The 18,059-nt window shown below is 39.8% G+C and overlaps 1 protein-coding gene across 1 annotated transcript in view; it reads left to right on the forward strand.

Annotated features, from left to right (window-relative positions):
* The window catches only part of ATP9B (ATPase phospholipid transporting 9B (putative)), a 146,534-nt gene that overhangs the window by 25,319 nt on the left and 103,156 nt on the right, over positions 1-18,059 (forward strand). The window contains exons 5-6 of the mRNA XM_081097101.1: positions 3,174-3,282; positions 14,038-14,096. Of these exons, the coding sequence (XP_080953227.1) occupies positions 3,174-3,282; positions 14,038-14,096 (168 nt within the window). The remainder of the gene's footprint in view (positions 1-3,173; positions 3,283-14,037; positions 14,097-18,059) is intronic.

The following is an 18,059-nucleotide window of genomic DNA, read 5'->3' on the forward strand; positions in this document are numbered from 1 at the left end:
GCTTAATTTCTATTTGGTCCTTTTTCATATCCTTGAGGGTCTCACTATATTTTTCGGAGGTTTCTAGAAGATTCTTGAGTAATCTTATAACCGTGGTTTTGAACTATCCAGTAGTTTGCTTTCCTCCATTTCTTTCATTTGTCATCTGTTTCTTTGTCTCCACATTTTGACTGTTTCCCTGTGTTGATAGAGTGACCTTGTGTGGTAGGTGTCCTATAGGGCCCAGTGGCTCAGTCTCCCCAATCACCTGAGGTGGATACTCTTGGTGCACCCCTTTGTGGGCTGTGTACACAGTCTTGTTGTAGTTAAGCCTTGATTGCTGTTGGTATCACTGGGAGGAATTGACCTCCAGGCCAATTGGCTGTGAGGACCAGCTGTGTCTACAATGGAAGAGCTGCTGTGCAGGAGACACCCTTATGGGGCAGGACTTGCTTCAGTGGGGCTTTGGCGCTCACTGAGTCTGCCCCCTGAGTGTGTCTCTTTTTTTTTTTATTTTTTAATATATTTTATTGATTTTTTACAGAGAGGAAGGGAGAGAGATAGAGAGCCAGAAACATCGATGAGAGAGAAACATCGATCAGCTGCCTCCTGCACATCCCCCACTGGGGAAGTGCCCGCAACCCAGGTACATGCCCCTGACCGGAATCGAACCTGGGACCCTTCAGTCCGCAGGCCGACGCTCCATCCGCTGAGCCAAACCGGCTTTGGCGAGTGTGTCTCTTATGGATGTGAAGAGTTGTAATCAGGATGGTCTCACTCTGACCACTGGGTAGACTGGCTCTTGGATCTCCAAGGAGGTGCAAAGTCAGCCACTGCCTGAGGCCACCCAGCAGGAGCTGCAGAGAGATCTGCAGATTCCTCCTCTTTGTTTGGGGTTTGGAGGTGCCCAGATGAGGCGCAGCTGTGAAGTAATGCAGGCTGCTGATGAGCCTTAGGCCTTCTTTTGGAAGCTCTGAGGTTCTCTGACCCACCTATAGTTTGACAGGTTTTTAGGTGGAAAAAGGCCAGGCCATGCGTATGCAAAAGCCTCTGCGCACACCTTGAGTGGGGTTTAAATTGGGTGGGGTGTGGTCTCAGGGAATCACCAGAGCAGAGCAAATCACAGTGGCTGCCAGTCTGCTCTGCCTTGGAGTGGTCCCGGGATCTGTGTCCCACGGCCCCATGCAGGAACAATGAACTCTGCAAGCACCTCTTCGAGAAAGCCGCCTTCACTTTCCGGCCCGATGTCAGACAGTCCAGTTTCTCTCCGTATGAGTCTGGGTCCCCAAATTCTCACCCGGAACTGGAGTTCAGAGCAGTTTGAGCTTGTTTCTCCCACCCGATTGAAAAAGACAACTGCATACCCAGCTGCCAGCCCCTTTCGCACACGTGCCTTTGTACCTCCACACTTCCACAACTCTGCACCTCCTACCAGACTCAATGCGCTTTTCTCTTTCCTTCTAGTTGTAGAATTTCCACTCAGCCAGCCTTCCTGTGGTTCTGGATGATATTCATTTTGTCTTTTAGTTGTAGTTTTAATGTGGTTGTGCGAGGCAGCAAGTTCACGTGTGTACCTATGCCGCCATCTTGGTTGTCCCTGAGAGCTATCCATTCTTAAGGTTGTACTTTAGTAAATGGAGCATGAACAATGGGAACTGTCAAAGGTTTGGGGTAGTGAATTGCTGGGACCCATCCAAGAGGAGGATTTGGCCACACATTTCCCAAATTCATATTGTGGAAGACATTTAGGTAACGTGGGGAAGGATGATTTGGAGAGAAATGAGGCTGGAGGCGGGAGACTGATGCTATGGGTGAAACCAGAGGAGGGTTGGAGCCAGGCCCATGTGTCTCGGAGGTATGACCTGTGCTTGGTGATCAGTGATGGATGAGTGCAGGAGAGGAGTCAATGGCATTATTTATAGGTGATGGCTATACCTTGAAGATTCAGACGGTGATGGATCATGGGTGAGTGGTGCATTGGGCCACGAGGACTGAGGTTGGAGCCCCACACCAGCATTCAGGGCGACTGCATAAAGAGGGGAGCAGTTCAGGAAATACCAGAAACATGTTCCAGTGGCCCACTTAATTTAGCTTGTTGATTGTACAGAAAAAAACTAGAATAAAAGATGATTGTTCCTTCAGTGGAAATTCATCCATTGGTATGTTGTTTATAGAATAGGCTAGAGCACATTTGTTAGTACCATGAAGCCTACGAAAGAGGTCTCCAGTTAATCATGGGAGATTGGCTTAAATATCCATGGAATGTGTGTCAGAAAATACGAAAGTAGCCTTTAAAAAAGATTGACATTAGCCACATGTTAGTAGTGTAACAGTTCATAGTAGGTTATAAGTAAATAAAAGTTTTACTTAGCATCAAATTAATCTATTCAGGTTTTAACCTAAAAAATGAGAGAAAGCACCTACTGTACCTATGCTCTCCAATGCCATTGCCCAGTGTTGCTCTAGGTGAGGAAATTGATCATGATACGTGCCATACCTGGGAATTGTTTTGTTTTCTGAAATGCTTTTATTCTATCAGAAATATTTAAATGCAGAAATTATAAGAGTTTTCTGTCAGTCTTTGTTAATTTGCTATTTGAATGCTTGAATGTTCCAAGTCTAATTTCATAGATTTATTGAAGATTGGTTTTTTCTTTGGGTTACTACATATTATGATGTGAATTTTAAAAATTGTCTTAGAGATAGTATGAATTGTAAATCTATTACTATGTATTATATTTCTTTTATAGTATTTTATTGTTAGTTTTTTCTGTTTTCACTTATTTTATATTTTAGAAGTAATATACAGTTGACCACTGAACAACACAGAGGTTAGGTCTCCACATAGTCGAAAATCCATAACTTTTGACTCCCCCAAAGCTTAGTTGTCCCTTGGCATCCACCAGGGATCTGTTCCAGAACCCTCAATAGATACTAAAATGCATGACTGCTCAAGTCCCCCCTGTAGAATGGCGTAGAACAATGCATGCGGTCCTCAGGCCCTTTCCCTCTACCTCTCCCACCCACATCTACAATCCCGGCAACAGATCAGAAACAGTGCAGGTGTTTACTGAGAAAAATCTGTGCATAAGTGGACCCCATAGGTCACACTCGTGTTGTTCAAGGGTCAACTATAAATTGAGGGGAAAGAAAAACCAAATAGTAAAAAATAATTTTCCTTTTTTGTTTTGTAGGGATTTGTCTTGGCTGTTACTATCATGAGGGAAGCAATGGATGAATTTCGGCGTTTTCAGCGAGACAAGGAAGTAAATTCACAACTTTACAGCAAGCTCACAGTAAGAGGTTAGCAAGACACCTTTAATCCAGGTCATCATTTGTCCAATGTAATTATCATTTTAGAGTGAACATAAATGAAGGAAAACACGTCTTAATTCTATTATTGAAAATAGTATTATGTGATTGCATATGATATCTAATTTCTTTGAATAATTAGGGCGTTCACAAGTGCCTTGTTTACTGGGGAAATTTGAAAGTCACTTTCAAAGCTGGAACTGGACACATGCTCAGAAAAGACCTGAGAAGGTCTTTTGCCTCTGGCCAATGTCTAGGCTCAGTGCTAGCAGAGGTGCAGCCTACGGCTGAGTTATAAACAGCCTGGCTAAGTGCTGGAGTCCTCAGCACAGAGCCTATCTGCACAGATACTCTGTCCCTCTCTCCCACCCTCGCTGTTTCACTCTGTCTCTTCCTTTCCTCCTTCTTCCCCTTCCCCCTCTTCTTATCTCTTCCTCTCTCTCTTTTCCCCCCCAGTGTACCCCTCTCCCTCCCTCCCTTTTCTTATATGCAAGGAAATCTCTTTTAGAAACCACATATGACAGAGAATACACACTTTACAAAAATGAGTTTAGCAAAGTCACTAAACATACATCTACAGCATTTGACAAGAAACAAAGTGTAGCCCGTTCACAGAAGACATTAAGAAAAATTATTTACAAGGATTTACTAGACAAGGACTAAATCAATTGCCTTAAATATGCTCAAGGAGCTAAAGGAAATGAATTGCTAAAAGATTAGGAGAATGAAGTATTAACAATTACAGAATGTCAATTAAAGTATAGAATGATTGAAAAAGAAGCGAAAGGAAAATTCTGGAGCTGAAAAGTACAATAAATTAAAAGAAAAAAAAATCACAAGTGAGTTTCAGTAGCAGATTAGAGTAGTCAGAAGAAACTGTCAATGAACTTGAACCTGGGTCCTATGAATGTCCAGTCTGAGGGGCAGAAGGAAGAATTAGAAAAATAAATAAATCTTAGGAGACTTATGGGATGGCAGCAAGTGTGCTAATATACACATAATGGGATCTTAGGAGCAGAGGAGAGAGAAAGTGTAGAAAAATATTTGAAGGAATAATGATCATTAACTTCCCAAACTTGATAAAGGACATGAATCTACAGATTCAGAAAGTTTAATGAAACCCTGGAAAGGCAAATGCATGGAGAGCCACACGGATACGTTGTACTTAGACTATGTTGAAACCCAATGAACAAGAGGACACTGAGAGCAGCCACTTGTCACATAAGAGAGGAGGGGTCCTCAGTAAGAAGATGAAAAATCAGCAGGAGGAACATGGTGATATTTTTAAAATAGTAAATGAAAAAACTTCCCATGGAGAATTCTATACTCAGTAAAATTATTCAAAAATGAGGGAGAAATTAAGGCATTCTCAGATAAACTTAGAATTGGAAATAGGAATGCAAGCAAATTCACACATGCCCATGTTCACTGCAGCACCATTTACAGTTGCCAAAGGGTGCTAACAACCTACATGTCCATCAGTGGATGAGTGGATAAACAAAATTTTGCTGTATTCATGTACCTGAATGTATTAAACCAGCACATTTGATTAAAATGAGATATGATAGAACATGGATGAACCTTGAGAATACCATGCTGTATGAAAGAAGCTAGACACAAAAGGCCACACACTGTATGGTTTCATTTACAGAAATGTACAGAGTAGGTGAAGTGATGGGGATAGCATGCAGATTGTGTTTGTCATGCCTGGGAGGTAGGGGAGGGGGTTTGAAGGTCCCTTCAGTGGTGATGAGTGTTTGGAACCTGATGGAGTTGGTTGTAGGATACTGAATATACTGAGGGCCACTGAACTATCCATGTTAAAATGGCTGATTTTTTATATCAGTTTCACCTAAAAATAGAATATAATGTTGAGGAAGACATACTAATATTATGTCTTTCACACTTCTGAGATGTTTGAAGTAAAAATACGTTAAAAACATTTTTTTAGTAGAATTATTTTAAGTACTCTAGGAAATACATCTTTTAAAAAATTGGTCATCGATACTGGTGATCCATGAAATTGACATTTTTCATGCAGTTGATGATAATTTTTGCTATTTTTTGCTTTCTTGTGTGTGTCAGATAACATTCATAATATGCATTTACATAACCACCATCCAAGGGAGGTTGGTATTACCTCCAGGTTACAGATGAGAAACCTGAGGCACATGCTGAAGGGCTCCAATCCCGGACCATTCTGACTAGTGTTCTTTCAACTGCAGTGCATTGCTTGGTGGTTGGTTATTTTGATGCAAGTGATTGACAAGTAAAGTCTAGAATGTGAAAAAATACAGTTATGTTTATAGGGCATAATTTAACATTTATTTTGTTGTCAAGAATGTTTGTCGCTCTGCTTCTTAATTTCTAATATATCACAGTTATCTGTTCTTTGAATGGCATTGATGAGTGTGTGATTGACTGGTTTGTTGTATCATATTTACAACATTTGAACTTTTTGTATTAGGAGTTCTTAAACACACTCTTGTAGAACTACACTGGGAAAACATCCTATAGTTTGCTTTTTGTTTTTTTAAAGGAAAGCCACTTCTATTTCAAGTCTATTACTGTCTTAAAGGTGCTTTGTTTGGAAGCAGAGACTACTTTGACTGATAGATGATCTCAGTGAATACTGGAATACTTTAGTTACCCCTTTGTCTTATTGCCCGAGAAGCTGCTTTTCTTGTGTGGGAATTTTCCATGTCTGCCACTGCTCTTTTCCTTCCTTCTCCTTGTTTATGACTGAGTTTATTATTCACTGTCTCCTAATAGCGTCAGAGGCAGAGGCAGAGGCAGAGGCAGAGGCAGGGAGGAGAGCATGAAACAGGTGCTCCTGGGTGTTGGCAGTTTTTGCAAAGTTCCTAATGAAGAGGAGTATAAATTGTGTGGCCATTCTATTTTCACATTCTTGGAATCATTGCAATATTTTTTCCTACTTACAGGGAGAGGTGTATAAATTGAATGCCTTGGTAATTATCCAGTTGGCTAGTTCACAATTCAATTCTACAAATGTTTACTAAGTACTCACTATGTCTTAGGCACTGTGATAACCTCATGGGATTCAAACACGAATAAGTCCTGAACTGTGCTTCTTAAAGAGCTCATGCAGTATTTTAGTAGACAGGACAAACTTGGAGGTCTTTGTGTATTTGTATTTATTTTAATCAGCCACCAAATCTCAGCAGGGTTCAGTCATATCAAGCACTACCTGTATATTTTCCAGTGTTATACCTGAAGCTAATATGAAATATTATATTTAGGAATGGAATTTATCAGAAATGGAATTACTCTGTTCTATGGTTTTTTTGTGATGGTTGTTTCCCAGTATATCTTAAGTCTTTCTTTTAATAGAAAAGAAAGTCTGCTGTCTTTGAACCTTATGTAAATTGTGTGTGAGAGAGAATGTGGGAGGACATGTCCATATTTACATGTTTCTTGTGTTTCAGTCTCCTTCCAAAAGAAGCCTTGTTCACAGGGAGTACAAAAAGGGACTGTTCTCTCTTCCTCTGTGGTTGCGTGGCTTGGATCCCTATCAGTACTGTGTTGTTGCTACTTGTAAAACTCTTATTCTGTTCTTTTATAGTTAAAACATTTATAAAATGTCTCTGTGAAATTTTGTGATCTTTTAGTAAAATTTACTTCATTTGTGAGTTATAATTATCCCTTTAAAAATCAAGAGATTTTTAAATCTCTCTTTAGTGCCTCTTATATATTGTTTATGCATTATACACACTTTCACAGAGGAAATCATAAATGTAACTGATTTTATGAGATACTATATTTTCTACTTGGCAAGAAGGATTTCCTTTTGTGACAGTCATATTTGAAGATAGTTTTTTTTAATAGTATACTCAAGTGTCAGCTGAATTTCCCCATCAGAAAGTGCTTAGCAGCTGATGCACTTGGAAGTAATCAGAGTTGATTGCTGCGATCCGTATGCAGAGAAGCAGTGATGACTCTTCGCACGTTATTGATGTGCTGTCGTCTCTTGTTCGTCCACTCTTGTGACAGCACAGATGAAATACAGCCCTGGATATTGGGAAGTCATTTGTGGATGTTTTATTTTATGTAGTCAAAGCAGTGCTTTGGTGTACATGCTCAGCTTTTCACATATTCATCTCATATCCTCCCTTTTGTGAGGTAGACTTAAGTCATCTTTCTTGTCTGTGGTCTGAGCAGCATTTGAAAAGAATCCATTCCAGTATTTTTCAAGAATATTTAGCAAACATTATTGTGTTTTTACTATACAGTGATATTTATTGCCTGCTATATATGTCAGGCACAAGCACACACTTAAGATTTACTGTTTCATTTGTTTAGGACCGGATATGTATACTCAGGACTAGGTACGTGTATGCAGGAGTAGATGTATATACCCACTGTCTCATGGCCAGTACGTTTTTCCAGGTCATCCTGAGAGGATCTATGAATTAATTTCTTCATGATACTCATACATTGGTTTTTATTACATTGTCTGGGGTTGAGGGTCTGGAACACCTGAAATATGACTAAATTCACTTGCTGGCTAACACAGAGCCTCTTTTCACACATGTAAGGGCTGTGTGTGTGTACGCCTGGTGGCATCTGGTATTGTGACTGGTGTTGCTCTGATGATACTATGGTCTCTCAGCTCCATGTGCACAACTGCTGTTTCCTCAAGGCTGAGCAGAGTAATTGGCACATGTAGGCACTCAGTAAGTGCAATATTAAGTAAATGAGGAACTTCCAGGTTAGTTATGAAAAGTTTTCATCCTGATAGATGTTGTCAGAGAGTTGCCGGTGAGACTGCAACAGTCTGTGCACCGACATGCCCATGTGTGGTCAGCCGGCCCGTGCACTCCTCACCTGGTGTCCTGGCCCACTTAAAATAGAACGCTCTTTAACTCACCAGTTTGATTGGTGAAAAAGGTTCTCATTTTGCTTGCTACTTACCTTTGAGCATTTCATTGTTCGTTTTTAATCTTTTATACAAGTTTATTCATCTTTTTTCCTATTTCCACTTTTTTGCCTTGTTATAATTTATTTATAAGAGAAGTTTATGACATGGCAGATATATTTATCTTGTTTGACTAAATTTTAAAATCTTTTTTTAAATGTAGATAAATTTATAATTTTTATGGATGCAAACCTTTTTGATTGTTTATGTGTTTTGTTTTTTTACTTTAACCTTAGGTAGTTCTTTTAACCCCAATATAGTGTAGATATTTTTATTTTCTAACAGTGTTGCAATTTTACATTTAAAGTATGTATTACATTGGGACGGGATCTAACTTTTCTTTTTCCCAAATGGTCAGTTAGTTGTTTTAAAAGCAGTTATTAAGTTCTTTTCTCAGACCTTTGAGAAATACGTAGATTTGTTCAGGCCCTTTCCTCTGTTTTCTGTTCTGCTTTACTGATTCATCCAGATCTCCATGCCAGTTTTAAGAAATGTTCCTTCATGGAACATTTTAGTAGCTTGGGAAACCTCTCCTCCCTCCTTACCTCCTTCCTTCACTGGTTATTTTTATCTTTCATTTTTTTTCTTATTTTCTCTGAGAAACCTAAGGCACTATAACTATAAGATTACTGAGACAATTTCTTCCTGCTCCTGTATTGGACCAATGACATGGAACCCTTAGCAGGAGCCTGACGCAGTCCTGCTGTCTCCATCTATTGATTTTCTCTTCTCCCACCTGGGCTCATACCAATCTCCACACTCAGGAGTAATTGAGAAGGAAGCCATCACCGTATAGATTATTGAACATAGAGGAAACAGGGACTACGGACAATTTCAAACTAAGGCTGGCTCGTATCCCTCTTGATGCTGGCGTAACCACACAGACTCACGTAGGACATTGGTGGAAGTGTGCATTTGTAGGCCCTGAGAGAGGGAGACCGCTGCATTGTATATCTTCTGATTTTAGTCCTAGAGCCATTTATATTAACGGTCCTGACCTTTGGTAGATATTTAAGAGGCCTGTCTAGCTGCAGAAAACAGAGATTACAAACTTCCCTTAGGCAGATAGTGGTGGGCTTGACCAAGACTTTGAGGGGTGTCTTTATCGTCTAATACCATCTAATGTTCATTTGTATCTGTTAGTTGATAAAATAGTTAATGTTGAGGTACTTATTAAATTTTTCAAATTGTATACTTTTCTACCAAATATTTATCTGGTGAATGCAGTGGATTGCTATTGGTACTTATTTCAGTGTTTAGTTCTGCATATCGCTTTAGTTCTGCACATTGGTAGGTAAAAGAGTCTGTGTGGGTAGCCTCTGCAGGTAGCTTCTGGACTCTGCTGGTCATTACACAGGTTGTGTGGACTGTTTTAGCAAGTGAGACTAGAGGGGAAGTGGTTGGCTAGCACAGCTGATCCAGTGAATAACAGTGTTTTATCTTTAAATGTTTCTTACCATACTGTAATATATTATGATTTCAGTGTTCTTCCTAAAGCTAATTCTTTGTTTACAATAGAACAGGAGAAAGAATTGGTTCTGTTGAATTTGAGCATTTAAATTTTTTTGTTATTGTTAAAGAATGTTTTTAAAAACCTCTTTAATTGTCCTTGTCAGTGGTTCAGAGGTTAGAGCAGCAACCCTTGGGCTAAAGGGTCTCAGGTTTGATTCCTTGTCAAGGGCATGGACCTGGGTTGCAGGTTCGATCCCTGGCCCCTGTTGGGGTGCATGAAAGACAATCAATATGTCTTTCACATCCACCTTTCTTTCTCTCTCTCTCTCTCTCTCTCTCTCTCTCTCTCTCTCTCTCTTTCTCTCTTTCTCTCTCACCCTCACTCTCATTCTCTTTCTCTCCTCCATGAGGATACGACTTTGCCCATTTCATTCCCACTTTTATCCCCAGCACATCCTGGGGAAGAGGGCCTGGCCCTGAGTGACGTTAAGCAGAAGCCTGTGCAGCTGCCCAGCTTCAGCAGGGTGGGTCTCAGCCTGAGCGCAGTCTGGGCCTGTGTGTCCCAGGACTAGCATCATGTGACTTGGTCTGTGTACTCGTCACTGAATTTGTGGAGCCTCAGATGTTCATCTTGTGCATTGTATTTACTGTGAGCATCCTCACTCTGCCCCTTGCCCTTCTCACTGCGCCTCAGGATTCAGGTTCCTTCCTCATCCACAGCTTTCATCCCCAAACTCCTTACTGAGAATGGCTCACCTCTGAGAGTCTTATTTCCTCTGCAGTGGCTGTGCTTCTCCATAGCCTTGAGGCCACTTGACCTGGAGGCGGGGGCCCTTCCTGTCTTTACAGCTTATTCTTTTTGTACCTGACTCAGCTCTTTCAGACACCAGTCCACTGATCTTATACCTTAGCACTTTCTTGCCCCTTTGATATTCTAGTCCAGTGGTCAGCAAACTCATTAGTCAACAGAGCCAGTACTTCTTCAAAATAGACTTGCCCAGCCCGAAAACCGACTTCTGTGCATGGGCCACGAAGTTTCAATTGCACTGTACGCGCGCCCACACGTGGTATTTTGTGGAAGAGCCACACTCAAGGGGCCAAAGAGCTGCATGTGGCTCGCGAGCCACAGTTTGCCAACCACAGTTCTAGTCGATTAAGTCCAGTATATCTTTTTTTTAAAACAAAGGCTTGTGGTATCCTAATAACTGTTTACCCAACTCAAAGATTTTCTGTTGTTTCTCCTGTGTTGCTTCTTCTTATTTTTTTTTTTCTTTTTCAGTTTTAGGCTTTACATTATAAATAAATAAATTAATATATATATATATATATATATACATATATATATATATATATCTACACTAATAAAAGAGAAAAATGGAAATTGGCGTACGGCGATACCTTTTTCATTGGCTAATCAGGGCTATATGCAAATTAACTGCCAACTAAGATTGGCAGTTAACTGCCAACAAGATGGCGGCTAATTTGCATATGTAGGCACAATGCAGGGAGGCGAAAGGGAAAGCAGGAAGAAGCCCCCCAGCCATGATCGGAGAATCAGGCGCCTTTGCTGCCCTGGCCAGTGATAGCAGGAAGTAGGGGTGGAGCCAGCGATGGGAGCTGGGCACGGTCGAAGCTGGCAGTCCCAGGAGCTAGGGGTCCCTTGCCTGGGCCTAAAGCGAAGCCCACAATCGCGGCGCCCCCCGCTGCCACTGCAGGTCCCCGCTGCCTGGGCCGGACGCCTAGGCCAGAGGCGTTAGGCCTGGGCAGGGGAGGAGCCTGCAACCGCGGGGAGCTGGGGGTCCCCTGCCCAGGCCTGACACCTCTGCCGGAGGCCTCAGGTCTGGTCAAGGGGCCGATCCGGTGATTGGTGATCGGAGGGTGATGAGGGTCAACTCCTCTGGCTGAGGCATCAGGCCTGGGTGGGGGGCGGAGCCGGGGATTGGGGGGATATGATGGTCCCCTTGCCCAGGCCTGAAGCCTGGGTCAGAGGCGTCAGGCTTGGGCAGGGGGTGGAGCAAGCGATCAGAGGGAGATGGGGGTCCCCTGCCCAGGCAGGCGATCGGACGGTGATGGGGGTCAATGCCTGAGGGCTCCCAGTTTGTGAGAGGGGGCAGGCTGGGCTGAGGGACACTCTCCCCCCCCCCCCACACACACACACCCAGTGCACGAATTTCGTGCACCGGGCCCCTAGTATATATATATATATATATATCCATGTTGTGTAAATTTTATGTCGGTGCAATGTACAGGTCTGAGTACTTTTCTTGCATGTGGATGTCCCGTTGTTTCTAGCACCATTTGGGGAAGTAGTAATTCTTTCCCACTACATTGCCATGCACTTTTGTCAAAAATAAGTTGTCCTTCAAGTGTGGGTTTTTTTGCCTTTCACTCCATTGATATATTTGTCTATCTTTATGCTAATTCCATGCTCTTTTGATTATTATTGCTTTATAATAATTCTTGAAATCAGAGATTGTTTGCCCTCCAACATTGTTTTCTAATTCCACAGTTGTTTTGGCTAGTCTAGGTTCTTTGGATTTTCATGTGACTTGGAATCCATTTTCATGAAAAAGCCTGCTGGGATTTCAATTGGTATTACATTGAATCTATAGATAAATTGGGGGAGAGTTGATGTCTTAATAATATTAAGTCTCCTGACCCATGAATGAGATATATTTCTCCCTTTATTTAGGTCTTTTAAATATTTCTCAGCAATGTTTTGTATTTTTTTCAGAGTATAGATCTCTTTTAAATAGTTTATATTATCATGTGAAGGAATAATAACTTTCTCAGGAATGTAAAATCTTGATTAAGAAGTCAAAAAAGGATATGTTTTCTATATTTTAAAATATTTAAAAATTATTTCCTGCATTTATTGCATATTATGCTTGCAGCTATTCATCTCTCTTCTCTTTGTGTCTGTTACAGAGAGTGTGAAAAACAGAAGGAAGGAGAAGAAGGTGCATAGTAGGAGTGAAGAGAAAAGTGAAATATAGGTCCTGGTTCAGGGCTCTGCTGAGGTCAATGAGGGATATTCACTGCCTGGGGCTTAGCTATAAAAATAGAACAGTGGGTGTACATACAGCTTGAAGTGACCAAGGGAAAAATAATTGAAATAGACATTCTTTTCTGGCTACTTTTTGGCTAATAGTAGACATATACTTTTCACTTGTAGAGACATCTTAAGATTGTTGCCCATGTAATTCTAAAGAACATTGCTATTTTATGGTATGAACACAAATAAGCTCCACCCCCGAAAAATAGCTCCAGCCTTATGTGTCTGTTATATAATTGAAGAACATGAAAAACATAGCAACATTTACAAAGCTTATTGATGTCCTCCAGACAAATTGTTAGGAACTAGTTTAGCGTTATTGAAACTCAGCTGCTTGAAGAGGTATTTAGGAAATAAGGTTTTATAATAAGTTGGATGTGGTCTAAAAGTCAGGGGGATGGTCAGTAATATTAGGTTTTGATAATGCAATATGAACTTTCCTCTGTTCTATTAGCTTTCAGAATAAACAATGTAAAAGAAAAGGACCTTTCCCCATATTAAAACAGTAAAAGTTGTTTCTGGTCCTAAAAGGGAGACAGACAGGGTGAAGGAGACTGCCAAGCTAGGGAGGGGAGTGAGAAACAGAGATGGAGGAAGGGATGGAGGCTGGGCCCAGAGACACAGGAAGTGAAAGAACTTGGTGTTTTAAATTGCCTCTATAATGTTTTATCTACTCTATGTGATATGAACATTGTGATGTAGATGTTATATATTTACTGTTACACATGATTAGCACACACTAGCTATCATGTAGATATTTTAAGAATTTGCACAGTATAGCATGGAGAAGAACCACTTTTTATAATAAAGCTGTGGTCCTGACCTGTGTCTGTAAAAGCTTCTGGTGGAGGGTGATATTCTCTCTGATCTTCTCTGTTCCTTCTTTTCTGTTAGTCATGTGCTAGTCAATGCCATTCCCAGGGTAGTGTAAGGACTGTACATCTCCATCTGACTCAGTTTCTGTCACCACATTATTTTATTTAGTGATATTTCTGATCATCCTATCTTGACTCACACCTGAAATAATGGTAGATTGGGGAAGAACCTTCCACATGGAATCCTCTTTCACATTCCCACACGGTTTTTATTGGGGGTGGTTAAATTGTATTTGGGAGTTAACTAAGTGAAGTTAATTTTTAGTGACTGTGTTATCTGAACTATTTATTTTGAAAGTATAAGTAGAGATACATATATAAAGTTTTTCCCCAAAAAGTTATTTCTAAAGTATTATTTATTAATTGAAAGTTTAACTCTGGTGTGCTGTTGTTTCCTTGAGTTGATTATACTTCTTCTTCTTTTCAAGGTAAAGTGCAAGTTCAGAGTTCAGACATACAAGTTGGAGACCTCATCATAGTGGAAAAGGTTGATGCATTTTCAATATATTTCAGACATGTCTATGCCACTTATTAACATTTAGCTTGATTACAAGTAACTTTTGAATATAAAGGAAGTTGAGACATTTATTTTCAGTCTTAACATCATTGTGTAAGATTTACTGTATGTGAAGAAACATCTAGATTTTTTTGTATAGTCAGTTTTGTTAAAGTACATTTTAGTGTGCATAGATGACGTCATATTTTGTCTAAAATAAGACATGTTAACTGCTTAATGCTGCATTATCAGTATTATTTCATGTGACCAACGAATTTCAGCTTCTAGAACTTTCTATTACAGATAGATATATTACACATAATTATTGGGTATTAATTCTTATGGCTAATAAGAATTTTTATGGTTAATAAAACTTAAAGAAGGGAAGGTAAATGGAAGCTAAAGAGGATTACAAAGAAAAAGTTTAGGACCATATAGGAAGAGGCCATTAAAAAAAACCCCACATTGGTCAGAGGTGGAAATCACTGGGCTGCTGGTGGCCTGGGGTATAACCGAGTGAGCTGACCGCCTGGCGGTAGCTGTTCTCATGCACAGTCTTTCCTGAGGAACAGTGACTCAACGGATAGTCTTTTTTTTTTATATTTTTTTGTCAAGGTTCAAGAACAACTTTTAAAAATATATTAAATAAGTTTTTAAAAAACCTCTTACAGAGTAGTGTGAGCTCTTAGTGCCAGTTGGTGTGCAGGCCACATAGGAGCATAGCAGCCCGAGCCATCTGTGCAAGATACTTAGTATAAGAAAGTCATCTTCCTCAAGACACTGCTACATTAATCTGTACCAAGAATGATTGGGGTGTGTTTGATATGACAAAACTAGATGAAATTAAACAGACTGATTTGCAACTCATTTACATAGTATTCATTTATATGGATACTATAAGTCACTAATTTTTTATCCATTTTTAGATTTTCAGGTGGTTTCTATTGTAAAGTGCTACAGTGAACATTCTTGTACATTATATCTTTGCACATTTCTAGAAGACAGATGGTAGTCATATAAATTTTGATGCAGTTCTTTAAAACATGAACATTGCCTCACATTTTTGTGGTCAGAAATCTGGGTGCAGCTTAGCTAGGTCTCTTGGTTCTGGTCTCTCTCAAGGCTGTGGTCAAGGATCCATCAGGTGGCTGTCACCTCAGGTCCTATTGGGCCTGTTGGCAGAACTTGGTGCTGTGTTGGACTTAGGACCTCAGTTCCAGGGACTTTGGTTCGAGGCCTTTCCCATTTCTGGCCAGATGGGCCTCTCTACAGGGCAGCTCATAGCCTGCTGCCAGGAAGCAGATGATAGAGGGCTTGAGGGTGCTGGCTGCATGGACTCCTGGCTGTGAGACCTGGTCCCATCGCCTTCAGTTTTCCTTTCGATTTTAAGACTGCCTTGTGTTGTAGGGTTGAAAACTGGGCTAGAATCTGTGAATCCTCTCTTTTCAGTACCATCCATGATAGGAATGGAGGGGATCACTTTATTCTTGTAAAAATCATCTGTAAAAGCCTATAGCTCGCATCACCCTCAGTGAATGTTGGATGCCTTTCTTCTGAGACTGGACACAGGGCAGGTGTTTGCTCTACCACACTTACTCAGCTCGCATTTCTAGCCACCGAATAAGGCAAGTAAAGGAAACAGAAGGAATTCAAATTGGAAAGGAAGAAGTAAAAATGCCCCTATTTACCAATGACATGATTGTGTATGTAGAAAATCCCATGCGATCTATAAAAAATCTCTCAGAGCTAAAGAGTTCAGCAAGGTGGCAAATTATAAGATACACATTCCAATGCCAGTGCCATTTTTATATACTGACAATGAACATGTGGAAACTGAAACTAAAAGTTCAGTGCTCTTAGTCACTGCTGTGAAAACACAATCTTAGCTATGCCAGAGATAGATAACGTGTGTTCAGGAAAGTGATCAAAGGTCTGAGTAAAGAGATACATTATAGTCTTGGACTGGAACATTCCCCAGTTTCCCCAAAATTGATCTGTAAGTTTAATACACTTCTTATCAAAATCTTAGTAAGGTTTTGTTTATTTGTTTTTTAAACAAAATAAGCTTATTCTGAAACTAATTTGGCAAAGCCCAGGCCCTAAAGTGGCTAAAATAGTCTTGGCCAGGAGAGTAAAGGGAGAAGAATCACTCTTCCCAAGGTTAAGGCATCCTGCCTAGACACATTAATAGCATGGTGTGCAAGAAGGAGAGAACCGAGATCAACGAAACATTAGAACCCAGAAATAGACTCACCCAGATATGCTCAAGGGTGTTTGACAGAGTGCAAAGCAGAGAAAGTGAAGAAAAGCCAGCCTCCCGGAGAATGAGGCTAGAACTGTTTGGGCATCTGTGGGTAAAAAAGAACCTTACTCTAAATGTCACACTTCATACCAATATTAAATCAGACTGGATCATGGATTTTAACGTAAACTAGAACTGTAAAAATTTAGAAAAACATAGGAAAGATATTCAGAATCCAGGGCAGTAAAGTAGCTCTTAGACTGGACATCAAAAGCATAATGCAGCAAAGATAAAACATTGATAAATTGCATCTCATTAAAATTAAAAACTGTGCTTAGTGAAAAACACATGTCAATATGATGAAAAAACAACCTACGAACTTAGGAGAAAATATTTGTAAACCACTTCTGACAAGGATTTGTTCCTAGACTATATAAAAGCTGTTGAAAGCCAACAGGTAAAAAAAAAAAATCAAATTAAAAAAAGGACAAAAATATAAAGAGAAATTCACCAAAGAAGATATACAGGTAGAAAATAAGTACATGAGAAAATATTCTGTATCATTGATCACCTAGGACTGCAAATTAAAGCAATGAACTATCACTATACATGTAGCAGAATGGCTACAATGAAAAATGGTGCCAGCACCAAATACTACAATGATGTGAAAAGTGGATTACTTGTATATTTCTTATGGGAATATCAGATGTTATAGTTATTCTGGAAAATCATTAGTCTCTTAAAAAGCTAAATGTGCAAATATTATGTGACCCAGCAATTGAACTGTTGAACCTTTATCACAGAGAAATGTTAATTTAAGTTGGCACAAAAGCCTATGCATGGATGTTAATTTAAGTTGGCACAAAAGCCTATGCATGAATGTTTATCATTATTCATAATAGCCAAAAATCTGAAACAGTCCTGACATCCCGACTGGTGATAATCTGAGAAACTGTTGTCCATCGGATCACCCTGCATCACGTTAAGGAGGCAGAGGTCCTGTTGTCATGATGTTCATAGTCTTGAGGGGTGGGAAAGATAAAAAGTATCTAATAAGCATTTGGAGTTATCAAGTTTATTTATGAGTGCCTCATAGAAAATGAAACATGATAAGGGAATAAAAAGTAATGGTTTGGAAATGCAGTTAAATAAAGAATTTCATTTACAGTAGCATCAAAAAGAATAAAATACTTATAAATAAAATTATTTTTCAAGAATAAACAAAAGAAGTACAAAACATATTTGAAAGCTATAAAAAATTGTGGAAGCATATTAATAGATCTCAGTACATGGAAAGACATCCCATGTTTGTGGATTAGAAGTATTAATATTGTAAAATGGCAACACTCCTTAAGTTGACTTACAGGTTCAGGGCTATCCCTTTCAACTTTCCAGCTGACTTCTTTGCAGAAATAGACAAGCTGATTTTTAAATTTATATGGAAATGTAAAGTTCCCAGAATAGCCAGTATAATTTTTAAAAATTGAACAAAATTGGAGTAACCACACTTTTCCATTTCAAAACCTTATACAAAGTTATGGTAATCAAGACAGTGAGGGTCTGGCATAAATTCAGAGTTGAGAGTCCAGAAATAAAGCTGTAAGTTTATGGTTAATTGATTTTTGACAAGGGTGCCTAAAAAATTCAAGGGTATTGGGGTGTGATTGGGTGGGTGCTTTTTTTGGGGGGGCCCAGTACAATTATGAGATTCT

This window comes from Myotis nattereri (assembly GCF_964212035.1).
Source record: "Myotis nattereri genome assembly, chromosome: 8".
NCBI classification, from domain to species: domain Eukaryota; kingdom Metazoa; phylum Chordata; class Mammalia; order Chiroptera; family Vespertilionidae; genus Myotis; species Myotis nattereri.